The sequence below is a fragment of the Oryctolagus cuniculus genome, chromosome 9 (assembly GCF_051225735.1).
Source record: "Oryctolagus cuniculus isolate XC-2025 breed Fujian yellow rabbit chromosome 9, ASM5122573v1, whole genome shotgun sequence".
Classification (NCBI taxonomy): domain Eukaryota; kingdom Metazoa; phylum Chordata; class Mammalia; order Lagomorpha; family Leporidae; genus Oryctolagus; species Oryctolagus cuniculus.
In genome coordinates, this window is record NC_142875.1 from 116,136,705 (window position 1) to 116,151,998 (window position 15,294).

Genomic DNA, 15,294 nt, shown 5'->3' on the forward strand with positions numbered 1-15,294 from the left:
GGCACCTCGCCCCGCGGCAGCTTCACGGCTCTGCGCGGCTTCCCGGTGCCTCGCCCCGCCGGCGGGTTCCAGGCTCTGCGCGGCTCGGCTTCGCGCACGAACTCCGCGGTCTCCACGCACTTCGCGCCCGCACCACGGCCTCGCGCCAGCCCCGCGTTCCCTATCTATTCACGCCCCGTGCTCTCTGCACGCGGCGGCTTCCGCGAGTCACACAGCCCCAGCTCACATCTCCGCCACCACCGGCATTCAGTCCAAGTTCCCCGGACTAACCTGGCGAATTCCAACCTGGTGGCCCACGTCTCTGCCTCTGGTTCCAGATCTTCACCTCTTGCTCCCCGGGGTGACTTGAAGAATTCCAAGGTGGCTTATGTCTCCGCCTCGGCCTGCACTCGCGGCTTCATCCTCCCTAACATTTTTCTCTACCCGGTATGTTTCCCTAAGTTTTCTTCCAACAATATTCCTCCCTCATTTCTCCTGGCCTCTCCCCACAGTCCGTATCCAAGTCTAAGCCTCCTCCAGGTTTCACTTTCACTTTCAGTCTCCTAGCTTCCCCGCCATAGTCCGCATCCGAGTCTATGAAAGCTTTCACTTTCGCTTTCAATCCTAACTTCTTTCCCACAGTCCATATCCAAGTCTATGCCTAGGCTTTCAATAGCTTCTTCCGGCACCTTTCTCGTCCGGCTTTTCCCTAGGCTCTTTGCTAGTCTCTCTCTCCGGTATTTTCCTACTTCTTCCCATTTCTTCCCTCCTAAGTTTGCTATCCGAGTCACGGCACCATTATGTCGCTCCCCCTCTTCATGGAGGAACGACACAGGACCCTGCGCTGTTCTTTCGTCTGCTCGGCCCTCCCCGGGTTTGCTGCTGGTTCTTCCTGGGTTGGCTACTGTCCCTTCCACCTCCATGGAAGGGCAGTTCCCCCTGCCACATTCCCCACTTCCGCAGGGGAGCGGCACACTGCCGGCCAGCTCTCTCGGGGGCTGCACAGGTGTTCCCTCAGATGTTCCCCTTAGATGTTCCTGGTGCATGCCGTCTCTCTCCTCCTTTATAGTCCTCCTCCGCCAATCCCAACTCGGCTGCCCACACGCCGAGCACGCTGCTCTCCTCCAATCAGGAGCAAGTCCTACAGTTTATTGGCTGAACTGGAGGCAGCTGTGTAGAAGCTGTTTTCTTCTCTCCCAGCGCCATATTGTGGGAGAGCAGATGCATAGAATAAGTCTTAATTCCAGTAACTCAGTCCAGTCCGGATTGCTCCCCACAGGTCATAGATTTAGATCTTTAATCCATGTTGAGTGGATTTTTGTGTAAGTTGAGAGTCTTGCTTCATACTTTGGCTTGTGGAAATCCAGTTTTCCCAGCACCATTTATTGAAGAGACTGTCCTTGCTCCAGGGATTGGTTTAGCTCCTTAGTCAAATATAAGTTGGTTGTAGATGTTTGATTTTTTTGTGTTTCTATTCTATTCCATTCTATCTATTTTTGTACCAGTACCAGGCTGTTGTGATTATCCTTGTAGTATGTCTTAAAATCTGGTATTGTGATACCTCCGGCTTGATTTTGTTGTATAAGATTTCTTTAGCTATTTGAGGTCTCCTGTGCCTCCTAATGAATTTCAGCATCATTTTTTCTAGATATGAGTAAAGTGTCTTTGATATTTTGATTGCTATTGCATTGAATCTGTGAATTGCTTTCAGAAGAATGGACATTTTGATGATATTTATTCAATCCATGAGCATGAAAGATTTTTTCCATTTTTTTGGTATATTTTATTTCCTTCTTTTATGTTTTGTCATTTTCATCATGGTGATTTTTGACATTCTTAGTTAAATTTATTCCAAGTTATATGATTTTTGTAGCTATTGTGATTAGGATTGATCTTAGAAGTTCTTTCTCAGCCATGACATTGTCTGTGTAAACAAAGACTGTTGATTTTTGTGTATTGACTTTATATCCTGCTACTTTATCAAACTCTTAGTGGAGTGTTTTGGATCCCCTGTAAAAAGAATCCTGTCATCTGCAAATATGGATAGTTTGACTTCCTCCTTCCCAATTTGTATCCTTTTTATTTCTTTTTCTTGCCTAATGGCTCTGCCTAAAACTTCCAGGATTATACTGAATAGCAATGGTGAGAATGGGCATGCTTGTCTGCTACCAGTCTTTGGTGGGAATGCTTCCAACTATTCCCTATTCAATATGATGTTAGCTGTGGGTTTGTCATAAATTGCATTGATTGTGTTGAGGAATGTTCCTTCTAAACCCAATTTCCTTAGAGTTTTCATCATGAAAGGGTGTTGTATTTTTTCAAATGCTTTCTCTGCATCTATTTAGATAACATATGGTTTTCATTCTTCAATTTGTTATTGTGATATATCACATTGGTTCATTTGAGAATGTTGAAGCATCTCTGAATACCAGGGATAAATCCCACTTTGGTGGATGATCTTTCTGATGTGTTGCTGGATTTGATTGGCCAGGATTTTTTTTGAATATTTTTATGTCTGTGTTAATCAGGGATATTGGTCTGTAACTCTCTTTCTCTTTTGCATCTCTTCCAGGTATAAGAATTAAGGTGATGCTGGCTTCATATTAAGAATTTGGGGCCAGCGCCACAGCTCACTAGGTTTAATCCTCTGCCTTGCGGCACCGGCATACCGGGTACTAGTCCCGGTTGGGGCGCCGGATTCTGTCCCGGTTGCCCCTCTTCCAGGCCAGCTCTCTGCTGTGGCTAGGGAGTGCAGTGGAGGATGGCCAAAGTGCTTGGGCCCTGCACCCCATGGGAGACCAGGAGAAGCACCTGGCTCCTGCCATTGGATCAGCGTGGTGCGCCGGCTGCAGTGCGCTGGCCGCGGCAGCCATTGAAGGGTGAACCAATGGCAAAGGAAGACCTTCTCTCTGTCTCTCTCTCTCACTGTCCACTCTGCTGTCAAAAAAGAAAAAAATAATTTGGGAGAATTCCCTCCCTTTCAATTATTTTGAATAACTTGAGAAGAATTGGAGTTTGTTCTTCTTTCTTTTTTTTTGTTTGTTTGTTTGTTTTTGACAGGTATAGTTAGATAGTGAGAGAGAGAGACAGAGAGAAAGGTCTTCCTTCCCTTGGTTCACCCCTCAAATGGCTGCTACGGCCGGCGCGCTGTGCTGATTCAAAACCAGGAGCCAGGTGCTTCCTCCTGGTCTCCCATGTGGGTGCAGGGGCCCAAGCACTTGGGCCATCCTCCACTGCCTTTCTGGGCCATAGCAGAGAGCTGGACTGGAAGAGGAACAACCAGGACAGAACCGGCACCCCAACCAGGACTAGAACCCAGAGTACCAGTGCCGCAGGCAGAGGATTAGCCTACTGATCCAAGGCGCTGGCCAAGTTTGTTCTACTTTAAATATCTGGTAGAATTCAGCAAGGAAGCTAACCCATCCAGGGATTTTCTTTTTTGGGAGGGCCTTTATTACTGATCAATTTCTGTCTTGGTTATGGATCTGTTAGGCTTTTTGTTTCTTCATAGCTGGATTTAGGTAGGTTCTGTTTCCAGGAATCTTCATTTCTTCTAAGTTTCCCAGTTTTTTGGCATACAAATCTTTGTAGTGGCTTCTGATGATTCTTTTTATTTTGTGGTGTCTGTTGTTACATTTCCTTTTTCTTCTGTAATTTTATTGATTTGCATCTTCTCTCTCCTTTTTTTGGTTAGTTGGGCCAATTTTGTTTATTTTTTCAAAAAACCAGCTCTTAACTTTGCTAATCTTTTGTATTGTATTTTTGGTTTCAGTTTTGTTGGTTTCTTCTCTAATTTTAATTATTTCTTTTCTCTTACTAGTTTTGAGTTTGGTTTGCTGTTTTTCTAGATCCTTGAGTTACATAGATAGTTCATTTATTTGGTACCTTTCCAGTTTCTTGATATAGGCACCAATTGCTATAAGCTTTCCTCTTAATAGTGCTTTAATTGTATCCCAAAAATTTTAGTATGTTGTATTGTCTTAATTTGTTTCCAGAAATTTTTTTTATTTTTCTTTTGATTTCTTCTGTTACCCACTGTTCATTCAGAAACGTGTTGTTCATTCTCTTTGTGTTTGCATATGGTGTAGAATTTTTTGAGTTGTTGATTTCCAGCTTAATTGCATTATGGTCTGAGAAGATGCATGGTATGATTTCAAATTTATTGAATTTGCTGAGACTCACTTTATGGCCGAGCATATGGTAAATCCTAGAGAAAGTTTCATGCATTGGAAAGGAAAATGTGCACTCTGTGGCTGTAGGGTAGAAGGCTCTATAGGTATCTGCAAGGTCTTTTTGGTCTATGGTATCGATTAACTCTGTTTCCTTGTTGAGTTTCTTTCTGGTTGATTTGTCTACTGCTGAAAGTGTGGTATTGAAGTCCCCTGTTATTATTGTATTTGAGTCCATATCTCCCTTTAAATCCCTTAACAATTCTTTCAAATAGCCAGATGCCCTGTAATTAGGTGCATATACAGAATCGGTCCTTTAATCATTATATAATGTCCTTCTTTGTCTATTTTAACAGTTTTCATGTTAAAGTCCATTTTGTCTGATATTAGGATGGCCATACCAACTATTTTTTGGCTTCCATTAGCATGGATTATCTTTTTCCATCCTTTCACATTCAGTCTGCATGAATCTTTGTTGGCAAGATGTGTTTCTTGTAGGCAGCAAATAGATAGATTTTCTTTTTTAATCCATTCAGCCAATCTGTGTCTTTTAACTGGGGAGTTAAGACCATTTACATTCGGTGTGACTATTTTTAAATAATGTCTTTGCCCTGCCTTGTTTCCTTAAGTAGTCCTGTTGATGTATTTGGGATTTCATTTGTACTTTTGCTAGGTCATTTTCTGCACTCATTTCTTTTGTAGTGATGTTCCTGTTTTTGTTTTTCTGTGTGTTTAGCACGTCTTTGAGCATCTTTTGTAGGGCTGTGAGAGTAGTTCCAAATTTTTTTCAATTTCTTCTTGTTGTGGAAGATCCTTATTTCTCCTTCATTCATAAATGAAAGTTTTACAGGTATAGTATTCTCAGTTGACAGTTTTTTTTTTCTCCTAGGATTTGGCATATTTCTCACCACTGTCTCCTTCCTGTAGGGTTTGTGATGAGAAGTCCAGAGTAAGTCTAATTTGGTTTCCTCTGGATGTTCACTCTTTAAAAGAGCATATGATCTGGAACTTCTTTCTAGTGCTGGCAATGAATTGGCATTTATTCATATATTTTCATTAGTTAAATGAGCCTTATATTTAAAAAGGACTTATTTTTAATAAGTAATAAAAACTTTCATATAGAAAGCTTGAAAAACTTTAAAAATTGAATAATAAATGTTGCATTCTGGTATTTGATATTCATATTTTTTCCTCTCATCTATTCAATATATTGAGAAGTATACATATATTTCTTTAAAAATAACATAAGGCATATAATGATTCCTTTATTATGTAATGACCACATGTATTTATACCGTTTTAACTTACATATTTATTTTTGGATAACTAGATTATTTCCAATAGTTTTTGGCTACCCATATGTCTGCACACATCTCTGTGAACACTGGGATGGGTGTTGGATATAGTAAGATGCCAGAAGAGAGGTGTCCCTAGGATAAATTTCCAAAAGTTAAAATATTTCCAACAATGTATAAAATACTTCTTGTTCAAGGAACTTTGCCAACTCTGCAAGCATCTCTTATAATGTGGCCAACTCTTCCAGAAGCAGTCAAGTGTAAGTTGTGTTTGGATATGCTTTAATGTCAAATTAGGCCTTAGTCACAGCTCAGGATGTCATGTGGTTTATTTCATAGCAATTTCTTCCAATTCTCTTCCAATTTCTTCCTGAACCTCAAGCAACAGTAGTGAATAAAAGGAAACATCATTTTCCCTTAAAGTGTAAAACATTCTTCTCAACATCTGCTCATATTAACACACATATATCACTTTCCCTTTGGATTATACTATATTGGTATTACTAGGTTTTTTTTTTATTCTCCTGTTCTGGAAGGATCCTGAAAATAAATACATATTTCTTTTGCATTACCTTCAGATTGTTCTCCTCTGACCTTTTTGAGTAGGAGGAAAAAAATCTGGAATTTATAGGAGTGATATTTGTGGAATTAAACATTTGTCACCAATGTAAGCTATCTCAGTACACAAGAAATTATCATTATTGATGCATTTTTGTTACCCACTCATCTACAGCATAAGCCAAATTCTAGAGGTAAGAAAAGAAAATGGAAAAATATTTAACCACCGTTGATGTATTCACTAGTTAAAAAGTGAACATCCATAAATTAGAAGTTAAATCCTGTGGTGGGAATTGGGCACAGTGCTTAATGTCCGATTCAGGAGATCTACATCTCATTTTCTGAATGCCTGGGCTTAATGTCCATCTCCAATCCCAATTCTGCCTCCTGCTAGTGTACACCCTGGGAGGCAGAAAGTGATGGCTCAAGTATTTGAGTCCCTGCCACCATTGTAGAAGACCTCAATTCTTCAGTCTGGCCCAGCTCTGGCTGTTGTAGGCATTTACATATTGTCCCAGTGGATGAGATTCTAATTCCCTCTACCACTCCCGCCCCCTGTGCCTCCACCTAACTCCCTGGTTTTAAAAATTAATCTTTTAAAAATCTTAGTACACATTAGCTTTTCTTAAATGCCCAGCGAAAGTTAATCAGTTAATACCCTTGGAGTTCATAGAAGTGATTACTAAGGATAGTTGCCTTCAAGGGGATTTGATTGATTGAATATTTTGGAGAACTAGAGCTTGAAGAAAAGGGATGGTTTTCCAAGCAAAGTCAACAGTGCTCACAAAGGTGAGGACAGAGTAAAAATAATATTCTGATGAACTACACTGATTCACTCAATATTATAGCAGAAGGGAAACCTCAAAGGCTTAACTAGCCTTGAACGGGGTTAAGATAGATCTTTTGGAAACAGAAGTCCACTTAGTCCTTTATGAGAAAAGAACTTAACAAGTAATTAGGGAAATTTTATAAAATTCTATGAAAATATGAATATCAGCATGAGATAATTATGATCTAGACTAGATAGTTGCAGAAATAATTAAAAGTCATCATAGATGCTAGAGCCATTAGGATAAAAAAGTCAAAAGAACTCGGAGCTTGAAAACTGATTAGATGTAAAGATAAGAGACTAATAGGAACTCTACAAATTTTTGTTCAACTGGTCCAGAAACTCATAAATGAATGAGACTGCCATCAACCATGTACTTAATACAGAATTCCAAAAAGAAAGGGGGCAACTAATGCTGCAGGGGACTAAACAAAGGCTGGGATAACCTCCTAGGCAAAGTGATACTGGAGCTTGGACTTCAGAAATCAATAGAATTTCACCAGATGGGAGAGGTGGAGAATATGTAATGAAGAGGGCAAGAGGAACAGAAACACCTTTAAGATTTTTAGGTCTCCATGACTGGAGGCAGTTGATAACATGCATTGAAAGTAGGAAGTCGAGTAGTAGAGATGTCTCAGGTAGAATGACAAGGATCCCAGGTTAGGACAGTCATCAATATGCAGAAAATGTTTACAAATATGGATTCATTGGGGTTGTATTTTTGGAAGCTAATGAAAATTTTCTGCTTTCATGGAAATTATAGGCTGGAATTTGAAAATAAATATATAGAGTTTTAGTGTTCTACAGAATGTTGTTTTGTTATGATGGTTTTTTTTTTTTGCTATTTCTCTTTCCTTGTGTCACTAACATCGGTAAGAAGAAACAAGCACACAGGAAAGCATGGGTGGCTAGAATTTGACTTAACAAGCCATTACTTAGACATCAAAACATGCCAAGTAGCTATTCCCTCCAAGACTCCAAACAGTCCCCAAACTGACCTTGATGTCTACAGGCTCCACACAAATGGTTTAGTAATTGATAGCAATAAATTAGAGTCAATTGCATTTAGTTAGGGGAATCTAAAGTCTTAATGTGGTAAAATAAGCTGACCTTCTTCTAGCTTTGCATTTTTATTGCACCCTTCTGCTCTCTGCATGTGGGTGATGTTAGGCTAAAATCTTCTGACCTTAGCAGTACTTCATGAGATGTGTTCTCACCAGAACTCATTGCTAGAATGTTCAAAGAGGGAGCATTAGTATGGAAAAGTATTTTCAGGTCAGAAATAAAAGGTTGGAGTGATGAACCTTGGAAGTTAAATTCCTGTAATTAAAATGTTCGGTTTAAATAAAGCAAAAAATACGTAACCTGTTTAGCATTACATTTCAGACTTCTATCAAGAACAGTTGAGGGATGTTGAATCAAATGTTTCACCCAGCTCTGTAGCTCCACAGTTTTCATTTTAGTCTTCAGTAAGCTGATATGATGAAAAGAGTCTGTATATTCAAGGCTAATGTTTTTTGATTCCCAGCTGATCAGCTGACTGTATATTCACCTGATTGGTTGAAAAGTGTTCTGTTAGCTCCTGACAAAAGAAATTAGGGGGTGTAGTTTGTTCATTCATGTTTTTGTTTTTAAATGAGTTGCAATACACAGTTCTTCAAGTTTTAAATTATTTCTCATATCTTATTTTCCTGAAAACATGATTACTTAAAATTAATTTTTCTTACCAAAGCTTTCATAGTATCTAATCATGTCGAAGCAATTTGTCAAAATTGGATCAACGCTGTATGGTACCAGAGTTATCTCCAGACATTTCTCAGGAACTTCAAGAAAATTGAATAAAATTTTCTGAAGAAACAAGATGAGGGCAATCTGAGGAGTCCATTTGAAATGTGGTTCCCAATGCCAAAAATATCATTTAAAATATAGTGCAATAGCAAGCATCTATTAAGCACCCCATAGCTGCTAAATTTTACAATAGGTATATGCTATCCAAAATGAATATGGCATAATTGCTCTCAGAAACTTCACATCAAGATTTACCTTTATTCAATGGCATTCATTTATCATAAGTACTTTAAATTTCTAGTTTCCATTAAGATCTGGCCAATATTCATTTAAAAATATCAAAACTCATTTTTAATCATATAAACTCTGGATCTCCAGCTGCTAATAATTTATTTAGCAAATGCATGGCTCAGTAGAAGCAAAGATTTTCAGACTACTTTAGAAAAGATTTTAGATATCCCATAATATACATCTTATAGGTAAGAAAGCTGGTGGAGATCTAAAACCCTTGTTTCTAAAGCCTAGTAGAAATAAGGTTCTGCTACTGACCCCATGAGAGCAAGAATACAGAAAACTAGCAATTATTTAGTGCTAATGACCCTTTTAATGCATTGTAAGATTATTATTTTATCTGAGGCACTGGAAATGGAATTTTTTCCCTGTTCTCCCTGAAATGTGTCATGAATTATTCCTTGCCATTAACAACTTAATAGATATATTTTCTGTGCATCAGTTTTCCAGATCAAGAAATTCGCAAAGTGGCAGTTCAACAATTAGACACCCTCTGGAATGATGAACTACTGGAATATCTCCCACAGCTGGTTCAGGTAAGAAGGGCAGAATTGCCAGGGTTATTTCAAGAATTTAATTAATGATTTTCTAGAGAGTTCCTAATGAATCATCAACAAACTACATAAAAGTGATACTGCAATCTGGACAAAAATATGAATGATAGCTCCTATATTTTTTAATTGCATTTGTATTTTTTTATTTATTTGACAGAGTGAGTTAGACAGTGAGAGAGAGAGAGAGAGAGAGAGAGACAGAAAGGTCTTCCTTCCATTGGTTCACCCCCCAAATGGCCACTACGACCGGCGCACTGCGCCAATCCAAAGCCATATGCTTCCTCTTGGTCTCGCATGCAGGTGCAGGGCCCAGGCACTTGGGCCATCCTCCACTGCCTTCCCGAGCCACAGCAAAGGATAGCTCCTATATTAATAAGAGTTTTGTAAATACTCTCTAGACAAAATGTTAGGAAGAGAAGTATGGTTATCTTAGAATTGTATCTGTTAAATACATTAAATCTATTCTCAATAAAAATTTTCAAAACAGTAAAAAAGAAATATCTACAAAGTATATAAAATCTGTTCTCTGTATATTAATAATAAATTGGTACAATCAAGACATAAAAATCCAAAAGGAATTATTAATTATCAATTTGAACATGTAAAATATAAATACTGTGATAAAATTCTTTCATCTGACTGTATATATAAAATAAAACTTTGGTACCCATGTTGTGGCATAGCAGTGAAGCCACTGCCTGTGATGCCATGATGATGATGATGGCATCCCTATGGGTGCCAGCTCATGTCCTAGCTACTCCACTTCATGCAGCTCTCTGCAAATGACCTGGGAAAAGTAATGGAGGATGGCCCGAAAGTTTGGGCCCCTGCCACCCTTGTGGAAGACCTAGAGGAAGCTCCTGGTTTTGGACTGGCCTAGCACTGGCTGTTGCTACCATGTGGGGAATGAATCAGTAGATGGAAGACTCTCTCTCTCTCTCTCTCTCTCTCTTTCAAAATAAATACATACATCTTTATAAAACATTAACACAATAAATATATAGAAACTAATAATTTGCTAGGCAGCTCCTCATAATTTGTAACTTACTTGACTTCCCCTTAAAAATTCTAGTATAAATCTTATCAAAGTAACTTCTAATACCCCAATTCTCTTGTCAACTAGTACATTTTTTTATTGACAGAGTTAGACAGTGATGTCAGCTAGTCATTTTAGTGACAACATCAAATACCACAATACTGGAGTAATTTTTGAAAATAATATAAAGTTACCCAGAATCATGAGTACAGTTAATCACCTGACTTACATGACGACAGATAAACAGATTACACCATCTACAAGTGAGCGTGAGAATGAGTCAACATCCAGCCTGGATCTTCTGTCATGTAACTATGTGCTGAGTGCTCAAGAGGTATAATTCAACTTGGGGCCAGAGCTATGGTGTAGTGGGCTTGGCCTCCACCTGCAGCATTGGCATCCTATTTGGACATAGGTTCTAGTCCCAGCTGTTCCTCTTCCAATGCAGCTGTCTGCTTTAGCCTGGGAAATCAGTAGACAATGGCCCAAGTACTTAGGTCCTGCATTCACGTGGGAGACCTGGAGGAAGCTCCTGGCTCCTGGCTTCAAATCAGCTCAGCGCCAGCCCTTCTGGCCATTTGAAGTGAACCAGCAGATGAAAGACCTTTCTCTCTGTCTCTTCTTCTATCTGTAAGTTTACATCTCAAATAAATAAACAAAATCTTTTTAAAAAGATTAATCCAACTTGCAAGATCAATATTCATCTCACAGCTCATAGGTATGGGCTGAAGTTATAGCTAACCCAACTCAAAAGAGTAAGTTCTTAATTAATTTAAACGTAATAAATTAAACTCATTTGGATCAGAGTCAATACACTTGGCACCAGGAATATGACTGAACCCATATTCATGCAAATCCAAATTCATAAGAAAAGTTGCACACAGAATCCAACATAGCAAATAGAAAGGAAACAATTAAGGCTGCAAATATGCCATAATTAAAAATAAAGATATAAGCTGCTCTCAGATGGAAAGAAACATGTACTCATTATGGAACTAGAAAATAAATAAAAACCAGGAAGCATTTTACAACTGCCAATGTATTTACCCTTAGAATTTCATCCTCCACCATGACCTTATAACTTTCCAACACATAAACAAATTCCACCTCATCAATTATGTTCTGGAATCATGGGGTTTTTTCTGTATTACCATGTTAGAATTACATAGGCTATATTAGAACAGTAAGAATGGAATCTAAGACCATAATGAAAATAGCAGATATGGATATATGCTTCATATCTTAAAGTCATATAAGAAAAAGACCCAGAAGTTACTGGGACCACAAGTTATAAACCTTAAGGTAAGTTGCAAGAACGGTGTTGTATGCACCAGAAAATTTACCTACATCCTGGATAGTGAGGCAGAATTTGGGGCTGATGATACCAGTAGACATAGTAAAGCAAGGAGATTGGAAGTAAGGGAGGCAATTCAAATGAAGTCAATAGTTGCTGAGTATCACAGGAAATAGCCAACAGAAATTGTAAAAGGCAAGCATGGAAGAAAATGTGAAAGCTATTTTACTTCTCATATGCTCATAGGATATGTTCACTGTTAGGGCATAAACAGTAATCATGGCCTGGGAAGCTCGAATTAGCCTGTAAGTGAAAGATGCTCATGGCTGCAAGTTAAGACAATACACAGTATGGTCTTTCTACATTCAGACAGCAACAGGACATGAAACAGGTTTGCTATGATCATCTTTGGCATTCTCACACCTCAGAGATTTATAAACTCCTCTGTGCTTGCAGAGGCCTCATATAATCAGGTGTTTGTTGAGCTGGATGTTAGTGGATATAGCTCCCACTTTCTGCTGTCTGCATGATTGTATAAAGTCTGGATTAAATGATGAGGGGTGGGATATAGCTCCCACTTTCTGCTGTCTGCATGATTGTATAAAGTCTGGATTAAATGATGAGGGGTGGGTAGGCATATGTCAGAGGAAGAAAAAGATAGAGGGATGGTCTCAGATGTCTTACCTGAACAGCTAAAGACAGAAACTTTGCCTCTCAAACAGGAATGAGTGCTTTCATGAACAGAACCTTTATTTTTAATCATCATGTTCACGTATTTCATTTCCTGAACACTGATGGAGCCCAGGCACAGATGTTGACCGTGAAATCCCTGAATACGGCAGGTGAAGGTTTAATTAAGTTCAGAGGCTACCCCTTTCTGTCTGTGTTTTCTACAAGATGGGGTATCCCAGAAAACCTTAGGGAGATACTCACAGTGGAAATGAGAAATTTTGGAAATTGGCTATGGTGGTACCAGTCAGCTTTGAAAATGTAGGCAAAGCTTCAAGCTGTGCAGGCTGATACTGATATACCAGCTGGTGATCTCTCTTCAGGCTTTAATAAGCATTAGTTTCATCTTCAAATGCAGAAGTATCTATTACTTAATACTACTTTTATGCTCTGAGGGCATTGTTCATAACATTATTTGTTGCTCCAGTATTCCCCTGCCCAGGGACTGGTTGAATCCTACACACCACCTGCTCTTTTTTAATAATTTTTATTCATTTATTTTCATATATTTGAAGGATCCACATGGAGAGAAAGACAGACAGAGATTGATCTTCTGGCTGCTAGTTCACTCTCTAAGTGCCTATAACAGCCAAGAGCCTGAGCTCCATCTGAATCTTCTATAAGGGTGGCAGGGACTCAAGCTGCTGTCTCCTAGTTTGCATTACCAGGAAGCTAGATCAGAAGCAGAGGTGCCAAGTCTTCCAGGCACTCCTGTACGGGACGTAGGCATCTCTAGTAATGGCTAACCCCACTGCTCTACAGTGCCTAGTCTGCCCTGCTCTTATTTCTTATCGTGTAATCTTAAATCATAAATAAGAAGAAAAAGACTACATATATTCGCATTGTGTATGGTGTGTGAGATACATGTTATTAGCTATGCATTAGATGATAAGCATTAATACATTATCAACATGTTCTTAAATGTGCATGCTACTTTTCCTGGTTGTTTCTTAAGCCTCTATGTGCCTCTGTATTCTGCTATAATTTTGGTACTGAGAAAACACAGTAAAGGAAATGTTTCTTACTGTAGGCTGTCAAGTTTGAATGGGACCTTGAAAGTCCATTGGTTCAGCTTCTACTGCACCGGTCGCTGCAGAGCATCCAGATTGCCCATCGTCTCTACTGGTAAGATGAACTAACACTGGTTAAGATGCTGTGTTTTTGCCAACTTCTCTGTGGCACAACTTGAGAGGAAGGAGAGGATTCATTGGTCTTAGAGTTTATATATACCTCAACTAGAAATTCAGCCGAGGTTAAGTCTTTGTTCAGTTTATTTTTATTCATGAGTATAATTTAACTGCCATCATTTTCAAATTTTTTTCAATTTTAAAATTTATATAAGGTGAACAAATTTCATGTATTTAAATATTTAGGAGCAAACTTCCCACTGTATTCTCCCTCCTAAACGTGCTCCACAAATTTCATGAATTTACCATTTAATATAATGCTAGCTGTGGGTTTGTCATATATTGCCTCTACTGTGTTGAGGAATGTTCCTTCTACATCCAATTTGCTTAAAATTTTTATCATGAAAGTATGTCGTATATTATCAACTGCTCTCTGCACCTATTGAGATAGTCATATTTTTTGTTTTTTAATTTGTTGATGTGATGTATTACATTTATTGATTTCTGTATGTTGAACCATCCCTGCATACCAGTGATAAATCCCACTTGGTCTGGGTGAATGATCTTTCTAATGTGTTGTTGGATTCAATTAGCTAGTATTTTGGTGAGAATTTCTGCATATATGTTCATCAGGATTGTTAGTCTATAGTTTTTCTTGTGTCTTTTTCTGGTTTTAGAATTAAGATGATTCTGGCCTCATAGAAGAAGTTTGGAAGAATTTCCCCCCTTTCAATTGTTTTTAATAGCTTGAAAAGAATGGAATTAGTTCCCCTTTAAATGTTCGGTAGAAGTTAACCTCTTTTCTCTATAACTCTTCTATCACTAGTGAAAGACAGTAGGCTAGACTCAAACAATTGGGAGCAATGACCCTTATTTCTGACATCTTTCATTATCAGATCATACAATCTGAACATTAACAGACTAAGCGGTCAGCTAGTTCAAAATGCCATTCACTATAAATCCAATTTAAAATTTCAAAAATGTAAACAATAGCTGTAGCACTTAAAAATATTTTCAGAAAAGAATACTACTAGAATTCAGGGTAAATATAGCAAACAGTGTGTGATTAGCTGACTATAAGCAATTTTACAAAGTCTTCAAACTAGAATTGAGGATCACGTGCGCCAAGTATAGACTTTCAGTTTTTCTGCTGATCTGCTTTTGCTCACTCATGTTTTCTTTTAGTGTTATCACAAGCTTTAGTGTCTTCAATAACAAACAAACTTTTCTTGTCCCTATTAGGAAGGCTGTCTGCAATTATTTGGTGCTGAATGATAAATACAGGCCTTCTGCTTTAGAGCATATCATTCAACAGAATGCCATTAAGTTACTATTTTGAAAAGTTGACTTGTCAATATACATTAAAAATACACTCATGATGCAGTAGTTAACCACTGTATCCATCTTGTATTATCCACTCATATGGCTGTCTATCTGACCATAAAGTCAATCATAAAAAAAATTGTAATCAGTTGAACATAGGACTGTTTGCTTGTGTATGTATCTTTCTTATCAGTAATAACAGCAAAATCCTAGTTCATAGTTCCTTACATACAGATACTTCCATACAGATTGTTTCCACATACCTTTGGATCATGCCATTCAATAAAAAAAAAAAAAAAGAATTTAGCAGTGAAGTCTGGAC

General features: G+C 38.4%; 1 protein-coding gene across 4 annotated transcripts in view; it reads left to right on the top strand.

Annotated features, from left to right (window-relative positions):
* PIK3C2G (phosphatidylinositol-4-phosphate 3-kinase catalytic subunit type 2 gamma) overlaps positions 1 to 15,294 on the top strand; it is a 403,205-nt gene that overhangs the window by 145,042 nt on the left and 242,869 nt on the right. For all 4 annotated transcript variants that reach the window (XM_017343356.4, XM_089303889.1, XM_051850300.3 and 1 more), the window contains 2 exons: positions 9,352 to 9,445; positions 13,553 to 13,647. In XM_017343356.4, coding sequence (XP_017198845.3) covers positions 9,352 to 9,445; positions 13,553 to 13,647 — 189 coding nt within the window. The remainder of the gene's footprint in view (positions 1 to 9,351; positions 9,446 to 13,552; positions 13,648 to 15,294) is intronic.